The sequence below is a fragment of the Symsagittifera roscoffensis genome, chromosome 4, assembly GCF_963678635.1.
Source record: "Symsagittifera roscoffensis chromosome 4, txSymRosc1.1, whole genome shotgun sequence".
NCBI lineage: Eukaryota > Metazoa > Xenacoelomorpha > Acoela > Convolutidae > Symsagittifera > Symsagittifera roscoffensis.
In genome coordinates, this window is record NC_087065.1 from 2,476,413 (window position 1) to 2,498,418 (window position 22,006).

The 22,006-nt window shown below is 34.5% G+C and overlaps 1 protein-coding gene across 1 annotated transcript; it reads left to right on the top strand.

Moving 5' to 3' along the window:
• Positions 1 to 1,808: 1,808 nt before the first annotated feature.
• Positions 1,809 to 20,913, top strand: LOC134843713 (shaker-related potassium channel tsha2-like). The gene is made up of 10 exons (XM_063859952.1): positions 1,809 to 2,370; positions 3,429 to 3,620; positions 8,287 to 8,461; positions 8,876 to 9,061; positions 9,920 to 10,146; positions 10,401 to 10,562; positions 10,977 to 11,121; positions 14,063 to 14,276; positions 14,685 to 14,816; positions 20,442 to 20,913. Exons 2-10 carry the CDS (start codon positions 3,596 to 3,598, stop codon positions 20,805 to 20,807), a joined length of 1,632 nt encoding a protein of 543 aa, XP_063716022.1. The 5' UTR covers positions 1,809 to 2,370; positions 3,429 to 3,595; the 3' UTR covers positions 20,808 to 20,913.
• Positions 20,914 to 22,006: the final 1,093 nt, after the last annotated feature.

A 22,006-nucleotide genomic window follows, 5' to 3' on the forward strand; every position in this document is an offset into this window, starting at 1 on the left:
CGATTATGAATAATCGGTTGTCTACTTACAGCTACGTAAAAATTTTTGAGGCAATAAAGAAAATATGACAACCTCCAACAACATATTCATTTCAATGGAAAGTTAATAGTCGATCAAACACACAAGCATTAGGTCATCCGCAGGGCCTAGCAGCTCGCGTGTGCATATTTGTTCTGAAAAAAATTTGATGACGCCACTAAAAAACTCAACTGACGCAAATTTCACTCAAACTGTTTCGATTTTGCGTTTTGACTTCTTTATGTACAGAAAAAACTTACACAAAACAGCTTTTCAATGACTATACAGTCAAAACATATGATTTATAGTAACCTTGGTTGGATTTTAAAAACTTCTTTGATATTTGATAACTGTTTTGACTTCCAACGGAAATAATGAAAAAATAGTGCTGTTTGATTTTTTCTTTTCCCCTGAAAAACTGCAATTTGATAGCAGTTGTTTAAAAATTTTTTCATATAAAATATAAACTGAATACAAAATTTTGAAAAAAAATATCCCCTTGCGATCCTTCGCAGAATTACTAGAATTAAATTTTTGTACAATTGTGATTTTCCGAGGTTGCAGTTTGGCGCAATAGGGACAAGCAGTGATTTTTTTCTTTTTATTTTAAAGAGTACAAACTTGAAATAGCTGTTTTCAATTGAACTTTTGTAAATTCCTGGATAAAAGTCATAAAAAAGTTTTTAAATGTTTTAAAAGTTTCATAGCAATTCACTTTTTAATGCAATTGATGAAAATCTGCTTTCAACCAGTTATTTTTATATCTATTTTAAGATGAGTTTGTGGACACAAATTAAACAGTTATATTTGCGTCTCCGCCTCCTAGTCGATGCTGCAAATAAACATCCTCACACAAACCGGTAAAAGAGAGAGCGAGTAAAAATTAAATATACTCTTTCTTGCAACATGCTTTTTTCTTTATGTGGCAGTCCCATTTACAGTCTCGAGCTAAAAATAAAATATTTTTTCTATGGTTCTTTTTGAAGACGCCCATTTGTTTTTCAAGTCAACTTCATATAGTTTAACATTAAAAAAAGAAAAGTCTTGCTCAATAAAATCCAAAAAAAAACTTCTCAAAAAATCTACTCACTCTACGTTTTCCGAGATAAAAGTGAAATTGAAAGTGAACAGCATATATCCCCATTACAAATACTTCATTACATATTTCCTTTTGAATATGATGCGGTGTTCTTTTCACATATTTTACTAAATTGTTTTCCTTCAGGAGTGAAAAATGTAAACAGCAACGTTGTTGCGCCTTTTTTGCCAAGGAATGAAAAAATTATATGAACACAAACATGCGCATGAATTCAGAGCGCGTATATAAATTATAATCATCCATAATTCACACACCTAAGTTGGTGGATGAAACAAACCAAGCATAGTTGCTACTTTGAGCTTACTTGACGTTTACTTTCCCCTATCAATTTTTTAGCAGGCAGATTTTTGCTGCATTTTGAATTAGGTTGCGGATATTACGTTTATGACGTGTTTCGGTTGTGCTCTATTTCATTTAATATTCCTAAACTGCCCCGAAGCAAACTTTGTTGTGATGTGCACTTGATTGTCCACGTGTTTACTCGTAATCGACTTACCATCTGACAGCCAAGCCGAATCAAAACAAAAGTGGAAAACAACTCCTTAGAATATTAAGCACTGAATTTCCTTCACATTGGGGCCAAAATTGATCTATCCTGCACAAATTTATAGAATATTTATTTTTTTTCTAAATTATGAGAACCTCTTGAATGAATACTACAAGAAAAAATAATTTTCTATGAGGAAAAAAAATTCTTTATTTCGAAAAAAATTAAAAACGTTATTGTTATTTAACTGTGTTGAAATCAAACATGAACAAGATGTGCTGCTCAAATAGGCGGTTCCAAATCATTTTTTCCTACTGCTGCTATGATTTTTTATGGGTAAGACGGCGGATTGTCATTTTTGATTCCCGCATAGATGAGTGAAGCTATTATTATCTTCAGAGCAAGGCGGATATTATTTCCACCATACAGCCTCGCCATCAGAGCAATTCTCCTAAAATACAAACAGTAGTTAGTTGCACAGTTAACATATTTGCTAAAAAGGATTCGCTTTGAGCTCTGAGTGAACTTAACTTTCAGTCAATTTCAAGCCATCACTTTCAGCTTTTAACTTACGTTCTTTAATTATTCCCAATTTTGCTCCAGTTTTTTTTCTAACGTATTTGTGAAACTGTTCTTCTTATTTTTCCATGCGTACTTGATTTTTCCCCGGGAACTTAACTCAGTTATATTTAACTACATTGTCTGCATTTTCATAAATTACTTTTTTCTAATTTGTTTGATATTAAGGTCTCCTTTTATCTGATTGGTATTGTTTTTAATAAAAACTTAATAAAACTCAGTGTGTCAGCCAGTTGTGAGCCGAAAGGTGGAGGGTAATAGAACCAAAAATTTACCTTCAAACAAACCCATACCTACACATCAAACAATCTGCCCCTCCCCCGTCAAACATTTCCTGTGCACGTTACTTATTTTAGGCGATTGATCGAACTTTATTGAAATTTTAATCTATATCTCAACATGTCAAAAAAACTGTTTTTTTTTGCAGTTTTGCAAGATTTGATTTTTTTCTTGCATTCTCAATGTTCAAATTTGTTATAGATAGGGCAGCAATTAAATAATGTATTGGGAAAAATATAAAGCACACCAGATACTATGATGATGTCCTTCTTTCAAAGAGGTCGCTTAAAATTTTTAGCATCAACAATTTCTCCAAGGACTTTCCGAAAAAATACAATACTTTTTTTAAATATTGAAGTCCCTTCAAATAACTCTATGATACTTAACAGCATCTTGCATTGTTATTTTTTTTTCATACTAGCTCTTTATGCAGTTGCTTGGTTTCTTTTTTTATTTCTAAAAACATAAAGTATCATTGAGTTTGAAATTTTCTCAGCACCTCTATGATACCTCCCAGATTGACTCCGTAGAGCAAATCGATTATGCTCTAGTATTAGTGCAGCAATGTTTAAAAAACAGAAAAGGCACATAGATTAATTATAGACAACGATGAGTCGGCTATGATCGTAGGCTCATAACTTAACTTATTGTTCCGACTTTTGTAGCGAAAGTAACGGAATATTTGTACTCGGGTAGTCTTTTTTTCCTTCAGACAAACTTGAAATTTTAAAATCGATTAGAAAATATCTAAAAGAATATTGGTCAAATGAAATCAAAAGTTCATTATTTTAGTCGATCTTAAAATTTTTTTCTCAAATCATATTTTCTTGAATTTTCAAAGCAAAACGATATGCAGCTACTCGTTAACCTAACAAATTTCCTGCAATAATGAATGAATTAGTGTTTGTTCAATGAAAAACAACTGGTTTATAAGACAGAAAAGCAATGCCAATCAACGGAGTACAGTTATTGAAGCCAATCAACAATTCAAAAATGGAACAAACAAACTTGAAGCCCGTTATATTATACACCTTTATTAATTTCTGTCACTGCAGTTTCCTCTAGATAACTTTTATTTATTTATTTTTAAGCAATTATTTCTTCGGCATTATTCGTTGCAAACACAGCTGGAAATGTTTGCATATTCATCCGCCATCGGTGAGTGAAGCTCTGATTATTTTTGATCTTAACTTATCGAGATAAGTTTTTAAATAAGAAAATCAATCATTAAGAATTAAGCGTAGAGTCCAAATTTGATTTAGACTGTGGAGGAAATTATGAGTAATCGCACCAGAACTAAACGGATAGCCAGTTTTTTACATCAATGTTGAATTCTAATTATAATAGAGCAGATGTGGATCTACCCTGGTTGACCAAAATGTGCAACCATACGTCGCACCATGCATGGTTCCATGGAAGCCATGAAAAATTGCCGACGTAATTTTTTGTTAAAACAACACGTTTTCCATGCATGGCGCGACGTATGGTTTCCCCTTTTTTTTGTATTATGGGGACTCCAAATTAAACAATTTTGATAATTTTATCAGGGCTGTTATCGGAAGTGATCTGTCACCATTGATGCTTGCAATGTATGGCTACTGTGGCATCATGCATGGAGCGACGTATGATTGACATGGAAAATATATATGGCGCGACGTATGGTTAACAGGGAACCATATATGGTCATTCTTGTGGGCTTCCCATAGCTGCTCTGAACGACCTCAAAAATATGAAAACTGAAAATTTTTTATCCGTCATTCAGAGCAAAAAATTGGATCCCAAGCAGAACAAACAACTACCTGATAAAGAAAAACAAAACTTTGTTAAAACTGTCTCAAAAAAAAAAACATTTCAAAAATACAAAAAAAAATAATTTAAGTAACAACAATATGATCAGTATATCAAACATGATGTCTGATTTGCACCGTAAAAAATTTTCATATCCTACCAATAGCTTGCATTTTGATGAAAAATTGTTTTATTACTAATTTAATCTGTCAAACAGCTATTTTGAATGTTTTTGAAACAAATCTATGTGCTACGCATGACTAGCCATTTTCCTTGCAAATCATGCATGGATGTGCATGGTTGCGCAATATCTGCTATGGGCAAGCAGGGTAGATTTTTTTCTGTGGCCTTACGAGAGCACAGTTCGACCTCTTAATGCAGATTTTTTTGAGCAAATTTTAAAATTTCCTCCACATTTTTGTAAGATCGACCAATTTAGTTTTCTCCCCGCAGTGACAAATATAGGCAAATATGTAGAGTCAAAAACATAAAAAATCAATTCAAATTAGATCAAATGTGCGGGGTGATGAAAACTTATTATCAAAAAGTTTACTTGAGCAACTAAGAAAATTGAAAAGAAATAGTTTTTAATGGGTTTTTGAGGTCTAAAATTTTATCAATATAATCGATTCCCATGTTGCTCTCAGACATCAAAATTAATTAAAAAATTGATTGTTTTCATCAAATTTAAGATCAATTACAACTCATTTAAAATCAGTTAAAATGGGTTTTTTTATCACTCTATTTTTGTTTCGGTTCGTGCAAAATTGTGCAAGAGTTTCTGCATTTATCATTAGAATTAAATCAAAATTTGCTTTTGAAATGTACATTGTTTGAATGTCACAAAAATTTTCATTTGTTTCGTCAGTGCATTTTTGGATTACTTTTTTTTCTCCGGGCAAAGTAATATGTGTTCTGAAGTGTACACCAGCTAATAATGTGACTAGTACAAGTTTTTCAGGTAACACCTTAACACTGCCTCATAGTTTTTATTCTATTTTTCAATACAAGTAATGAATCGATATCAAAATTGATTTGTTCGTAGTTTTCTTTCAAAGTTTTGTATAGTTTCTTGTCTAATTAAGCTGCATTTGCAATTAGCCCAAAATTTGATAGAAAAAGCTTGTATATTGTTAGAACTGACGTAAGTAATAAATTGGCAAACACATATGTTTTCATTCTCCTATTAAAATTAAGTCGGAAAACAGAATTTGCAAATTAATTTTCTCCAAAACAGTTTTTTTTAATTGTTTGAAATTCAACTCTCTTATCGAAAATATTCAATCAACCCTCAAACATATCTGTTGTTAACTTGTGTTATTTTGAAATTTCATTAAAAAAAACTCAAATAACAAAATTTCGTGGGAACAAAGAAGCTGATATAACCTTTAAACGGCAATTTTTTCATAAGAAACCACATTTTAACAAGAATAGCCGGTTATTGTGCAAGTAACACAGAAAGTTCCAAACCTTAACTAAAAGAGTACATTTTTTTTTCAAATTAGTGTCGTTTTTCTGTGTGATGTGATAAAATGATCTGAACCAAACACTTAACTTACGCATTTTGAAAAGCCATAGCAAAATGGGCAAATTGGACAATAGTTTTCACAGACAAAGAATTAAAAAAAAATAAAACCTGAAAAAAACTTCAACTTTTTAAGGTGTTTTTGCAAATTTTTTTTTGGTATTTTGAAGCATTTGATTCACAAAATGGCACTTAAAATTCCAAACACTATTTTATAAGAATTAAATTAAGTTTTCACGGCTTAAATTAAGCGAAACTAAGCTATTGCAAATCTGCTTGCTCGCTTTATTTGCTCAAAATGAAACCAAAAAACCAAAATATATAGTTACCTGTTTTCTCTATGCTGGAATAGATTTTAAATTTTTTTATTAAGTTCTTGGTTTATCTATTAAGTTGCTTTTCACAGAAAAAAAATCGAAAATCTTTTTTACATTGTGAGGCCAAACTCTGGCTTTTGGGAAATGTAAGCTGATTGAGCAACAAGACACTCCCTTTGTTCTTATTTTGTAATTTCAATTTCTTTGATCTTTCCTACAAAACATGATTAAAGACTTGTCTCTGGAATCCAGGAACGTACAGACACAAAAATCCAGTGCACAGTTTGGCCTCGTAATGTATAAAAAAGATTTTTTCCAAGCAATTAATGATTTTGCATGACTTCAGCTATGCTTACATTTCCTGCAGCTCAATTTTTTTCCGTTTCCTGCAACTCCCGTTTGCTAAAAAAGACGACGTAATTTTTTCAACAAGATCTTGTTTGACATATGTACTATGTATTGTTTTCAAAACAGTATTCTAGTCGAAACGCTCCCTGCTCTGTTATTTGCAGAGCCGCCTGGTTTTTCAGTTCATAGTTAGAATTGATACGTACAAAAGAAAGCAAAAAGTATTTTTGCTTTTGGAGTTTTTTTTGTGTACCATTTGTTTGGTTTCAGTGACAAAAAGAGGCACTCATAGTTTCCAAAAAATGCATTCAAAATGTTTTCCTGTTACTGCTCAAAAGACACAGAGTGCTTCGACCATTATACTACTATGAGTTATGCAAGAATCTCAAAAAGAAACAGAAAAAAAGCGATTTTTTTCGAGTTTCCAGTTGTTTTTTCTAAGTCAAGGACAATCGGTTTGGTTGAAACGGTAAGATTGAAATGTAATTGCATCCTAAAAAACATACAAATTGAACTAGATTTCAAATTGGGCTCAGTTTTAATTTCAGCAAGATCAGTCTCAACCATTTTTTCCTCGACACTGTAACTTTTTTTCTAGAATCTGAACTATGACTGATAGGGTTTAAAAATTATACCATGTTTCGCCTACTGCGACATTTCACTGAGGTAGTCACACTGCTCTACCCGCACTGGAGTTTCATGGATAATCATCGATTATATTGTCATTTTCTAGTCAGTATCCATAAAATTACAAAAATAATCGATTATAATCCATTAGAAATGGATTATAAACATAATGTTTTTTCGATTATAGTAATCGTTTATAATCCATCAAAAATGGATTCTATTTTTATATCATTATAGTATATTATAAACGATTATAATCGAATATAATGGATTTTTTTAAGAGGTTATTGGTGAAAGTTGCAAATTTTGCAAGCTATCTCATTTCCTGTTTATTGCATTGTGCAGGTAGGGTAGGTCGTCGGGGTAGGGGAGATGGTGGAGTTAAAATGTGGAGGGTTAAATTAGGGGGGTTTGCCTAAAAAATCGATTATATTGTCAAAATAATCAATTAAAATGGATTTTTAAATACTGAAAATAATCGATTATAATCCCCTAAAAATCCATTTTCATGATTGGATGGGATGGGTCATGAAAACCGTTTGTATGGGTTAAGTTTTTTTGCCGCTACAATTTATTATAATCAGGGGCGGATCTAGGATTTTTTCGAGGGGGGGGGGGCGGCGGATTTTCTGAGCTCTCTTCAAATTGATTTTCTGAGCTCTCTGTTTTCTGAGCTCTCTGTTTCTCAAAAACACTAAAAAAGACTCTGTTTTGGCCAGAATTTTGGCGCCGCAGCCAAGTTTTAAAAAAAAACAGGTCAAAAAGCCGTTTTTGGGCGCTTTTTGGAAAATTTTGACAAAAAAACGCGTTTTTTTTGGCGCGTGCTCCCCCTCAAAGTTAGTATATATTGGCGCCTTTAAAAAAATTTTGGGTTCGGTCGGCCAAAAATGGATTTCTTAAAAAGTACCAATGGGGGGACCCTTTGGGTCGGCAGGGGATCGAATTCCTGAGAGGGGGGCATCCGCCCCCCCTCCCTAAATCCGCCCCTGATTATAATCGATTATTTCCCATGAAATTCCAGTGCGGTAGAAAAAACTCACAATTCGTGAACATGAACAAATATACCTCAAGCCAAAGAGCCAAATATTCGATTTTTTTTTCAAGTTGGATTTAAAGGATTCAAGTCTATAGTGATCTCGTGATCTCTTATGGAGTTTTTTTGCAAGTATTTTTGTTTTATGGAACCCAATCGAATCAGAAGCATTATGTTTTGTGTTAGGTCGCAACAACAACACTGCCCTGTATGAGGGCGCCTTGGAGTTCTCTCCGGTTGTGAGAGGGGGCGTGCAGTCCTACTTGGGAAGTGGACTGACCTTTGACCTCTCTAGGGTCAGCGAGAGGGTGAAGATCAACATATGTGGGCAGATATTCGAGACCAGCTTCAACAACATCAAGTGAGTCAACGAAAAAAATGTTTCATGCATTTCTCAACTCGCATGGAAAAGAAAAATACTAAGCAGTGCGTCATAATAATGTAAGACGAATCTAAATAACAAGTTTCGTACAAATTCCACTGTTAGTATATACTGTAATAAATTTGAAAACTTATTCTTTTAGTGTTAATTATTTTGTTTATTTTGTCCGCCCGGCCTTCTTGGATTTATAAATATAAAAGTTGAAACAACGCGTTTTAAAAAAAATTTTTCTTATATGTTTTCTTGTTTTCTGATTGGTTGTCATCTTTTTGTAAGACAAGGATCCAGTTTTTTTGCAAGCCGTACCTGCTCAATGGTCTTTGATGTCGAGTCGTAATTCCAAAATTAAATGTTACTAAAATTTGAACTTGAAAGTCTTTTTTTGTGGTTTAGGAAGTACCCCAACACTCTTCTGGGTGATTTTGACAAGTGCAAGTACTACTTTGACTGGAATAGGAACGAGTTCTTCTTCGACCGGAACAGAGAGGCGTTCGACTGCATCTTCTTCTTCTACCAGAGTGGGGGCAGACTGCTCAAGCCTCAGAACATGGCACCAGAGGAGTTCCTCGACGAACTCAGGTTGTTGTTCGCATCATTGAAAATGGAGGAGAGTTTTGTATTTGGATGTGTTTTAGTTTTTTCCACACGATATCAGGTACCACAAATAATTATCGGACTGGGTCTAGTGATGTATCGCATTTGAAGCCTTTTCAGTCGTGATGCAAACGACTTTAGAAAAAATTTCAAAAATTCCAACAAAAACCCATGACTTATTATCATAACGCGATTTAAATTATGAAAAATTGAAATTTAGAGAGAGAACAAAAGTAAATTATTATGAACGAACGGAAGTAGCATACAAAAAGATTTTAAAATTGATTATATTGGAGTAAAGCGATCAAGTAACGTTCGTTCGTTTTTGAAAATTCGTCTTTCTGGCTAAAAACTTAATTTTACTCAGCGAAGCTTCTCTGGTTTTAAAAGTTTTCTACAAAACTTTATTAAAATTTATTGTGTTTTTGGTCGTGCTTCTTTTTTTGAAGATGATTTTTCTCGATTATGCTTAACTTATTAACTTTCTACGCATATGTATAGTTTTCTCATTACACTACATACAAAAAAAAACAATCCTATATTGAAGAAAATTCAAAACCCTATTTTTTTAGGTTTTATAAATGAGATCGGAACATTATGTGCTACATGTATAGCAACCGGCAATACCTGCCCTTGTTTTTATTAGCAATATTTTAAAATTAATTTCCCTTCTCATGAAACAAGCGGGAGGGAATAGTTCGTTACTAGAAACTAAACAAGCGACAATTGATATGCCAAATGAAATTCCAATACAATAAAAAAGTTTATATAGTTCTAATAAAATAAAAAAAGTTTATCTAATGAAGCTGAAAAGTTTCAATTTATGTGCTGTGTGTTGGGTAGATTCTACGAGATGGGGGAGGACGTGATCAACAAGTACATAGACACCCACTGTCCCCAGAGGAGACAAAAGGCGGAGGAGGAGCAGACAGCTGCAGCCGAGGAAGAGGAGATGAGAAGGAGGAGGGGGAGGGGGAGGGGTGAAGGGGGAGAGATTAGTGTGAGAGAGAGGGTGTGGAAGGTGTTCGACAAGCCAGACGAGAACACTCTCCCGTCCAGAATAGTCGCAGGTCCCCCCACTCACTCATTTTGCTCAATGATATCGTGAAATACTAGTTTTATGCTAGTTTTTTGTAAGATTGTAATTCGATATGCTATACTTTTGTGTTTCCGAAATTGATTTTGCCGCTCAGGTCGACTTGGTTTTGGTTGCCGCTGAAATTGCTAAATTCATTTCGATTTCAGTCCTGAGCAAAAATGAACTTTTGCAGCCCTAAAAACAGTTGTTCAGTTGATTCTATTTCTGTTCCTGTTTCTGTTTTAGGAGTGTCAGTGATCATGATAGTTCTGTCCATATTTGTACTGTGCATAGAGAGCCATTACTACTTCGTCCTGGTGCCCATAAACCAAACTGCCCTGGATCTGGCATACGCTAACTACCCTGGAAGCAGCACCTATTCCAAGAACTTCACAATCACCGACCAGGGTTGGCAAAAAATGTTTAAAAAAACATAGATAATCTATTAGATAGAATGCCACGATGACCCCAAAAATGATGCTCAGGAGCAAAAACAGTTTAGTATTAAAATAATGCGATCGTTATGCTCGCATTTTTCTTAAACTTTTATCGAAGGTGTTTTTTTTTCAATTTTTGTGATATTATAACAATTGAGCTCGGCAGCAAAAGGATTCGTAAAATGAACTGAGATAGAAAAAATGAATGGTTATTGTAAAATATACAAAACACACACACACACACACACACACACACATATATATATATATATATATATATATATATATATATATATATATATATATATATATATATATATTTTTTTTTTTTTGCACTATTTTGTCAACCCTGCAACTGGTATATTACGTGCACATGATGAAGTAGATTTAGGTGAGGATGGGCTGGATGCAATGTACCAGGATAAGGAGATCATCCCCGGAAAGCGGAGGAGGACAGATGCCAACCATCAGAGTCTACTAGTGGCAGAGAGTCTGGCCATGACCTGGTTCACAATCGAGTTCATAGTCAGGTACAAAGTCACGTCATTGTTCTTTTTTGATAACATTGAGTTCGTAAATTATAATGGCTCTTTTTCCAGTCCCCCATTTTGAAGGGCTCTTTGAATCCTTTGAAGGACTCTTTCAATATAAATCACTATACACTAGTGAACAAAATTAAGCGCAAATTCAAGATTTTACTCTGTGAAATGCCTGTTTTCAATGTACATTTTGGACATTTTCAATTCTTATTCAAGAAGGATTTCACAACGATGCAAAAATTAGTGCAGATGAGGAAAAATGGCATTTTCAGACCCGGATTACATTGGTAAGTCATTGAAACCAAACATTGATACTTTCATAGATGGCAGCTCTGATCATTTGGTCTCGGTCAATGTAAAAATTTTACTGAATTTCGAAGGAAATTTTGTCCAAAATGTACACTGAAAACAGGCATTTTACAAAGTAAAATATTAAAATTACGCTTAATTTTGTCCACTAGTGTATAAAAGTCTATTTAAAATGAACTTTTATGAGAAAAACTGCATGTGAAATAGGGTTATTGTTCCGACTTTCGATACGAAAGTAACGGAATGTTTGTGCTCGGGGTGGGTTTTTTTTTCTTTGGACAAATTTTGACTTTTTAACTAGCCATTTTTGACGGAATTTTTTTTATATCATTCGAAAAATATTGTTGTCCTGAGCTTAAATTTGAAAAGATATTTCACCTGTGATCATTTTTCTTAAAGTTACGGGGGTTTAAAGATTTAAAGAATATATTTCGCGCTATTAACGCGTAAGCGGAGATTTAATCCGTCTTTGAAATCGTTCCAAAATGGTTGAAAGAAACATATTTGCCATAATTGATATGTTACAATGAGCGAAATCTATTCTTTTGTGCTTTATATTGCGTGTGAGGGATGATTTCATAAAAAAAATTCAAATTTTAGAATTTTTTTTTCAATTTTATTTTATTACATTTAGCTTTTTTTGTTACTACTGCTCCATAAACCTTAAAAGGCAGTCGGAAAATTCAGGGCTTTGCCCTGATATGAGCTGTCTTGTTATTATTATTATCTAAACGTGGCAGCATGGACAAGTGAACAAATGTTTACATTATTTCCTTACATGCAATATACCATGTGAACAATTTTTTGAACAGTTTTACAATTTTGCAATTTTGCAACTTTGCAGTTTTACTAGCGGGGTAGGAGGCTGGAAAAAGCCTTTATAGCTTTGCCTAGTAATTGTTGAATTATGCCTCGTAGTTAAAAACGGAAAAATACAACATAACCCTCAGATATTGACCCTTCTTGTGATTCTTCTTAAACGTTGACAGTGAATCAACCCAATAATTTTACTTTTGGCGAACTGGTGTAGCAAGTGCTTATAATAGAACATCGACTAAAACAGTCACAAACGGAAGTCGTTCGACCGTTTCGGTTGAATTGCGACTCGAGCATCCCGCTGAAACACCTCAATCATGCTCGAGCACTTAAATAAGGCCGAGCACAATATTTATGGGCGAGACAATCGGAAAATATCTTGCTTGCATCGAGCAACGTCAAGCACGGTAACACAGTTTCGTTTGAGGACGGTCGAAACATAAAGTGAGAACCTCAACCCGGTTTTTGATATAGTAGATCGAAATGCGACTAAAGCAAAATCAACCCGGTTTTTGATATAGTAGATCGAAATGCGACTAAAGCAAAATCACAGTAATTTCTAAACCATAGGTGGCTCCCTTCTTTTATAATTTTTGGGTGGATTTTGACGGACTCTTTTTCTATCAGGAGTTTGATGCCCTGGCCAATTAAATGTCCCTCTGTTTGGTGAAAATATCGCGTCCGGACAATTCGGCCAAAGAATATTCAGCCGATTCAGCCAGAAGTAGGCAGATAATTCAACCAGAGACAATTCAGACAATAATAGTGACCGCCGCAGTCGCGCCAGCGTGTTGCGAGCTTGTCAGGAGGGTAGGATTCTATACGAAACTTAGAGCATACTAGCGACCTTAAACCGAGAAATATATCCAAGTCCAATTTTTTCTTTCGAATCTAGCGTTTTGTAAAATTGGCTGATTTGTCTCAGGCTGCATTTTCTGTATACTTTTGGCTGAATTGTCTGAATTTCAAATTGGCTGAGTTCTCTTCGGCCGTATTGTCTTTGCGCCGAAATTATGCAACAAATCCAAACTTTCACAGGCATCAAATTTCTCTATACGCGCATTTAGCGCCAACTTGTCCAAATTTTGGGCTCAACCTCTCTTGAGAATCCGAGATCAACCGGATTTTAGACTTCCATGCGTAGATTGGAGACACATGCTAAGAACTGCTTGTTTTGGATTCCGTAGACAAATACGTTTTTTCAGTTAGAGCAAATTGAAGCGAACTGTTGCTGGATTCCACTGTTTGTCAGTGAATTCCTCAACTAATGGTTTTTTTTTGACGAACTGGTTTTTAAAATGTTTCAGCATTTGTTATTTTATTCGTCGAGTTTGTTTCAAATCCAGCGACAAAAAACTGACTGCGTTTGTATCCGGAATCCAATGACAATAAATGATTCAGTTATAAAACCGAGCTTGGCGCCGTTATGTGACCCCTCATCTTTCGTGGACACTGTTTTGTGGTTCGTCATTGCCTTATAATCCATGAGCTGTTTTCGCTTAGGTGGCTTCAATGTTGAGCATAATTTTCATCTTTTTCAATTCAAAGTCGTGTACTTTTTTTTCATGATGTTTTTTTTAGATAACAAAATGAAAGAGATACGAGGAGCCTGTTTCAAGTTAAATGCAAATCTAGGGGCCATCTTTTAATGGTTTTGTAGCAAGAATCCTAGTCAGACAATTTGTTTGAATTTGAAAAATAGCTGTAAATATCGTTGATAATGTCTGCTGGATGACTTTAATCTAATTAATATAATTGAAACCAAACCAGGAATATTCAGTACTTCAGATACTTTGCCTCTCTTCAGGTTCCTGACTTGTCCCAACAAAGTGAAGTTCCTAAGGAGTGTGTTGAACATCTTCGACCTGTTGGCAGTGGTGCCCTTCTACCTCTTCCTCCTCATGGAGTATGGAGTAGTGGACAAAGTGGACAACAGTGTCAAGGCCAGACCCCTCTCCATGCTCAGAATATCCAGACTGGTCCGCATATTCCCCATCCTCAAACTGTCCAGACATTCCAAGGTATTTCACAACCAGCCACAGTATATACAAACAACCACAGTTTCGCGTGTATAATCAGGGGGAGTTTTTTAAAAAAGTAAATCTTTTAGACGACTCTTTTTAGGTGTTGGTTGGCATCAAAGACATAAGATGTCATAAAATAATACCAAATGGGGCGAGTGAAGCCGAATCCCTGATAGGAAGCGTACCCCTACCCGACTTAAATTCCAATACTGTATACGCATTACCTTTTGCAAAAAATGGTCTTAACTTCTGTCTAAAACAATAGCTGCTCGCTATTGTTTTAAACAGAAACTAAAACGAACTTTTGGAAAGTGAATCCGCTTGAAAACTAATACTATGTAGTCTCGAAATCATTTTTAAAAATTAACTTTTTAGTTCTGTTATTGTTGTTGTTTTTGAGAGTAGAACCTGCAGATTTTGGGCCACACATTCAAGTCAAGTCTGAATGAGTTGGGGCTGCTCATCTTCTTCTTCTCCATGTCAGTCGTTCTCTTCTCCAGTGCAGTCTACATAGCAGAACAGGACTACACCCCACAGGTCAAGCCAACCCCCGCCCCCCTACTCATCAGCCAGATTGCTAATATTGCAACCCAATCCCCCAATCAGTAAAAACACCCAATCCCTCTTGCATCGCAATCCCTGCCGGCTCCTTTTCTTTTTTCTCCGCACCTGCAAATCTTTACCAGCAAATTTGTTGATCGCATTCTCAGATTGTTACAAAAATTGGCTTACAGACTAATTAGGCCATGACAAACAAATTTGGCCTGCATAAACAACCTCGTAAAATCTCTCGTTTTACCAAAAAATTGATGCCTGTGTGAGGTGGGGGGAGGGGGAAGGGAAAAAAGCACCCCTTGCCAGCCACTGGTCACCACATCAGTCAGACAAATTATTCACAAATTTTTCTGCGCTTTACTTTTTTTACAACCCGCACTGACAAAATGGTTTATTATTAGTTTGAAATCAAAAACCACAAAATTAAGTCCATTTTAAACTCATTTGAACCGACTTTGTATTAAAGCAAAATTGATTGATTTAACTGAAATCTAAATTGATTCTAAACTAACTTTTTCTCGTGTTGCGGCATCAATTACTAGCCCGCACTGGAGTTTCATTGATAATAATCAGTTATAATGGATTTTTAGTGTCGAAAATGTTAGACAAATCGATTATAGTTGGCAGTTTCAAAACTTAAATCCAATTTTAAAAGAATATAATGCATTTTTTTCATACCAAAATAATCCATTATAATCCATTTTTCATCCATTATAATTTAAATTTTTCTTCACAAAACTCCATTTTTCGATAACTATAATCGATCATATTCGTCGGCTAAATGAACACTTGATATCACTTTGTAGAGTATTCTTCATCGGATTATCTGTCAAAGTGCAAAAGCAAAATCAATTGATAGCTAACAGCACCGGAGCTTCATGGAAAAGAATCGATTATAATGGATTATATCGTCAAAAAGCACAACCCATATAATCGATTTTCATGACTCTCCAACGATGAAAATGGATTTTTAGGATAATATAGTCGATGGTTCTCAATATTTTAAAATCCATTTTAATCGAAAATTTGACAAAATAATCGATTTGTTAGTCCACAAAAATCCATTAAATTTGACTTTTTTTGCAGAAAATAAATTGTTTACAGCTAATTGAACACTTGAAAGTTAGTACCCTGTCCATTCAACTGTGAAGATACTAAGGTCAGTAAATATTTCAATTCAGCCCCAGGACATCGTCGCGTGTCATTATTTACCAGGGAAGGGTCGAAATCGTCCGATTATTGCCAAATTTTTGTATAATCACCAGCGAGATGCTGTTTTGAATTAGAGATTCGATTTTTGGGATGATTTAACGGGAAATAAAAGTCATGTCAACAAACGATTGGCAGTAAAAGATAGGGAAATTTTGAACTACTGCAGACGGGACAAAAATCTACTAACATCTACTCATAAGAATCAAGTCCAGATTAAAAAGTACAATTCATATGGCAGATGGCAACCAATTGATAACAAAAAGGATGTTGATATTTTTTATATGGGAAATGATATCAGAGTAACTACTGACAAAAAAATATATACGGATGTTATTCAAAATGCTGCTGATTCCGACGATGTTCATTATCCAAAATCTTATTCTTTTTCGCGAACTCCGGGGAAAAGGAAAAGAAACGTGGCTTTTAAATCACCGGATAGTCATGAATCGCAAAATGATATACAAGAGCGGAAACTTGATAAACTATGCTGTTTGGTGGAAAAACTCATTGACAGCCATTCTCCACGTCCTAAGAAAATGTTTATCTGTGGCGATGTTGTTAGCGATGATCATATGGGCAGCAGCGAAAAAAAATGAACCTGAAAATTAAAAAGAGTTTTGAATATCAGAAAAACATCTTTTTTTTTCTGTGTTAAAGCTTTATTTCTGATTTTAAATGGATTTCTAATGGGTAACGACGGGGACATATTTTTCCTAAATATTCAATCACTGCGCAACCATCATGACCAATTAAAAGTTCTTGTTGCTTCACTAGAGTGGCAACCATATGTCGTTGCCTTATGCAAAACTTGGTTAAGTGACAATGATCCCTTGGAGCTTAATAACTTAGACGGCTACCAAAAAGGTATTTTTGTTAACCGGCAAAAAAGTAGGGGTGGGGGTTTAGCATTTTTCATGGAAGATCAAATTGACTTTTCGCACGAAATTTTATCGAATGAACTAGAGAATGTTGTCTTAACTTTAAGTCTAGGTAGTAAACAGAAATTAAACGTTTGTATGATGTATCGACCGCCATCAATCAATTCAAAGCATTTCTTAACGCAATTAGAGGATTTACTTTTGAATTTGAATTCAAAACAATGTCAGAACTCAATCATTGTGGGAGATATGAATTTAGATATTCTGGACCTGTCGCGCAAAACTCGATTAATTGAGGAACATAAGTTGATAATTAATTTTTTTGGATTCTTCATATCAAATAGTGAAGCAACAAGAGAAACTGAATCTAGTTCTATATCATCAGTAAATATGATTTGAGCGTAACTACTTTAAAAACTTCTTTAAGTGATCATTATGCGCTAGTTGCGTCTATTGGATCTTTTTTGGACGATAGTGACAATTCTAAAATAGGTCGAAACTAGAAAATTTTGAACAAAAATGAAAATGTTTTGAAATTCTTAATTGTTTTGCTTCAAAATTTCAATAATTGCAATTTGGAAACAATTGATGACATGTTGACCGACTTAACAAAATTATGTCTGGTTGTTTTTGACCGGTTTTGCCCCCAACAAACATTACTAAGGAAAAAACACAAGGACTGGATCACCAATGATATCATACAAATGTGTAAAAAGAGAGATCGTCTTCATGCCAAAATGATTAAGAAACCTTCACTTGAGAGCATTAATTGCTTCCGAATGTTTGGAAATAAGGTAAAAATGGCAATTAGGCGTGCTCAAAGAGACTATCATGATAAGAAAATTGTAAAATATACATTAACAAAACAAATGTTTCAAGCTTTTAATCTTTTTTGTGGAAAATTAAAACCAGCCCAAAAAGAGATTGAACCAAAATCACTTAATGATTTCTTCGTCAATATTGGTAAGCAACTGAGCAATTCTCTGTCACCTGCTGGTTCTGCTTCTCAAAATTTAGACGGAAACATATCAAGTTTTGTAATTTTCAAAACGGATGAACATGAAGTTTTCAAAGTAATAGGGGCCTTAAAAACTAAAACTTCAAGTGGTCATGATGATCTTTCAACTAAAATGATTAAATTTTGTTCACCAGTCATATCTGTTTTCCTGGCAAATAGTTTTAATATATGTATTGATAGTGCATATTTTCCAGATGCTTGTAAAATTGCAAAAATTTTCGCTTTTCTGAAAGAAGGAGACAGAGAAAATCCCAGTATTTATCGACCTAATAGTCTTATGACAGTTTTCAGTAAAATTTTTGAAAAATTAATATATTAAAGAATGCTTGTTTTCATTAACAAAAACAATATTATAATACCGGAACAGTTTGGTTTCCGCGAAAAACATTCTTGTGTCCATGCTATCCTACGAGTTACTGAACTCATGCGAAAAACGATTGAGACAAAAATATGGGCTTGGCACTTTTTATTGATCTAAGAAAAGCATTTCGTACAGTTAACCATTGCATTCTTCTGGAAAAATTATGCGCGTACGGCTTTCGAGGAAAATTCAACAAATTGATATTAAGTTATTTGACAAACCGACAACAATTTGTTGTTAATTCGAATGGTACTTCTAGGCAACAAGTAATATCGTACGGAGTTCCGCGGGGCTCTGTTCTTGGACCCCTTTTTTTCTTACTTTACATTAACGACATAAATAAAATGGTTTCGAAATCGGAATTAAGTCTTTTTGCGGACGACACTGCTATTCTTGCTTCTTTCCCAACGGCAAGGGTAAATGACTACTTTAAAAATGATTTACTGAAAACAGATGACTGGTGTGTGCGAAATAAATCGTCGATAAGCTCTATAAAATGTAAAATCTTACCATTCGGTAAACAATGTTTGGATATGACTTCTCACTTGCGGGTGAAAACATAGAATTTACGAATTGTTTCAAATACTTGGGTGTTATCATTGATAGTCAGCTCAAATTTACAGATCATGTTGAAACTGTGTGCAGAAAACTAGGCCGATTTAACAGAATTATGTATAAGCGCAGGGTAGCTTTTTCTCGAAAAATGCTGTTAAAGTTCTACCTAGCATATGTGGTACCTATAATTTCATATGGTCTGCTTGTCTATGGGAGTACTTGCAAAACAAAATTAGAAAAAATTTATATCTGCCAAAAAAGAATTCTTTTCATGAAATTTATTTAACTAAACTTTTTAAAGAAACCATTTTTCAATATTTAAAACGTTCACCTCTTGATTTTCTAAACGTCAGTAATTACAGTAATAAACGAAATACACGTTCTACTTCTTACGGAATGATTCCATTTTTTTGCTGTAGGACAAAAACTATGGAAAACTCTCTTTCATGCAAAATTATTAAATGTTTCAATTTTTTGATGTCAAATAAACTCCTACCCGATAAGATCGAAACGTACTCTCAAGAACAGCTATCAAAATTTTTAAAGGTTTTCAAAAAAAATTACATTTTAGACAATGAACAGCTGGTCGACAGTTTTTTCTGATTTGCTTACCCGTTGTCGTTTTTTAATTGTGATAGTTATCCCGGAGGGTAGCTACTTGTTAGGTTGAAAAGCCTGTTCTAGCTATCCTGATGCAGTAAGTGATTACGTATGTATTTCTTCACTGTATCGAATTATTGAATTGAATTGTAACTTTTGGATCAGAAATTTGCGCTTGTGATAAGTAAAATTTTATGAAATGTAATCAGTAGCATTTGCACTAAACAACTTGCAAAATGGAGTATAATCGTTTATTTTTGTAATTCAATGGACAATGGCTTTAAAGTGACAATATAATCATGATTTATTATCCATGAAACTCATTATCCATGAAACTCCCCTGCAGAATTTGTTTTTTATTCACTTCTAATCAGTTTCAATCATTTTTCATCAATTTATGGCAAAATTTGTTGCTACATTGCTAATTTGTTTTTGAGTTTTTCACATCCATTTGTTATTTGCAGATTTTTGATTGCGTTTATTCAGGGGTTGATATAGGATTTTCTCGAGGGTCGGCGGAGTTGCAGACAAATGTTTTGAATAGCATAACAAAATACCGTTTTTAGGGCATTTTTAGAAGATTTTGACCAAAAATTTCGTTTTTTGGCGCGTTCTCCCTTTCATAAGTAGTATATAAGGCGCTTTTAGAAAACTTTCGGGGTTGGTCAAAACATATCTTGGATATCATAAAATAATGCCAAAGGTGGCCCTCTAGTTGATAAGGGATCGAAACCGTGAGGAGGGCGGCGTCCCGCCACCATATCGGCACTTTTTGAGCACTTTTTTGGAGGTATGGAGCACTTCCTTCCATATAAAATTAGCAAAAACTAGAGATAAAAAACGACTTCCGACAAGCTTTTAATTTGGTCAGTCAAAAGAAAAGCAATGGAGGGACTTTGGATTGTGAGGGTGTCGATTTCCTAAGGGGGGTGGGTGCGTCCCCTTTGCCCCGCATCCACTCTGGATCAATTACATGATTGCAGGAAGGCGAGTGGAATGAGTTCAAGAGCATTCCGGCTGGCTTCTGGTGGGCCATAGTGACCATGAGCACAGTTGGCTATGGGGACATGATTCCACAGACAGTTACCGGCAAACTGGTCGGGTCGGCCTGTGCACTCGTCGGCATACTGACCCTCTCGCTCCCTGTGCCAATAATAGTGTCAAACTTCACTTACTACTACAAGAGTGAGGGCGCCAAGACGAATAGCAACGACGCCGACTTCGGAAACATAGCCGACACTATACAAAGGTATTCGATGATGGGTCCTACTGTAGCGCCGAGAAGGAAAAAATTGTCAAACGTGAGCGTGAAAACGAATGCAGGATCTCTTAATTCTACAACGATTTGAAACTCAAATATTTTTCCAAGTGTGTGCAAATAAGCATTGTCAAACTAATAATCTAATAATGCCATATATTTTTTGTTGTGAAATTATATTACCAAGAGCACTTGTTTTAAACAGCAGTCACTGGTATTATTTAGATAAGTGAAGCTTCAGGTAACTTTTTGGATTGAGTCTTAAATATAACAATCTCTCATGGTTTGAAAATGAAGTTTTTCTCAAATGCCAAGTTTTTCTCAAAAGCTCTAGGAAACAATTACATTGATTTTTTTTTCGAGAGTTTATGTTGAAATAGTATGTGAAAAGTAGTTGATAAGGTCGATGTTTTATCGTTAGAAAAATTTTCTCTTAAATTCTTATTTAAATCATAGGCCGACTGTTTCCTCAAAATTTCCTACAATGAATTTTTCAGGCAAAATTGGCACTTAACGTTTCCTTCGAAACAATTAGTTCGAAACATATATCACAATTTTTCGTTCCTGACAAAAAGAAAACATAATTGTTGGGAGAAAGCATTTGAGTTTTAATGAAAACATAAAATATATGCCGCATGGGAAATGTTTTACTAGCATGCCATTAGGAAATTTCGTTCTGGAGAGTCATCAGCGTATTTTGACTTGGGTTCAAAGTTTACTGTCAAAAAAAACTTGAAAACGTGAAACACTAATAATTTTTTTCATTATTTCAAGTTAGTGACATATCGACGAACGTTCAATGAACGCTCTCTTTGCTCTAAATCAGTGTCAAAAGCAAACAGGAGCTTATTTGGAGCTCAAATCAAGACTGGAAATTGAACCCTGGGTTCAGATTGCGCTGCAACTCAGGTATATCTCATAAATCTTAAACTATTGGTACAAAAAAATACTAGCGCAATGGAGTTCTTTAGATAATAATTGATATCATGGATTTTTATGGTCTGTCTCAAAAAACTAAAATAATTGATCCTAATGGATTAATAATCAATTATAAAGCAAATGAAAAGAAATCACTTTGTTGCCTTATAACGGAGATTTCACCTTATAACTGGAGTTTTCAATAGGTTGAAAGTAACTATTAAAAAATTTAACGCTGCAATGCTAAACACTTTTTTAGGCTACAGCTAAAAGATGAATTGCTTTTCACTTGTTTCTCTTTGACATACAATTACCGTAAGAATACGTATTAAATACCGTAAACGCGTGCCACTTCCATCTACCCCTCCCCCA

Excerpts from the sequence above, each read along its gene's own strand:
- LOC134843713 (XM_063859952.1), top strand. The coding sequence starts at position 3,596 with ATGTTTGCATATTCATCCGCCATCG. Across the intron at positions 8,462-8,875 it reads ACCAGCTTCAACAACATCAA|GAAGTACCCCAACACTCTTC; the intron begins GTGAGTCAACGA and ends TTTGTGGTTTAG. Across the intron at positions 10,147-10,400 it reads CCCGTCCAGAATAGTCGCAG|GAGTGTCAGTGATCATGATA; the intron begins GTCCCCCCACTC and ends TTTCTGTTTTAG.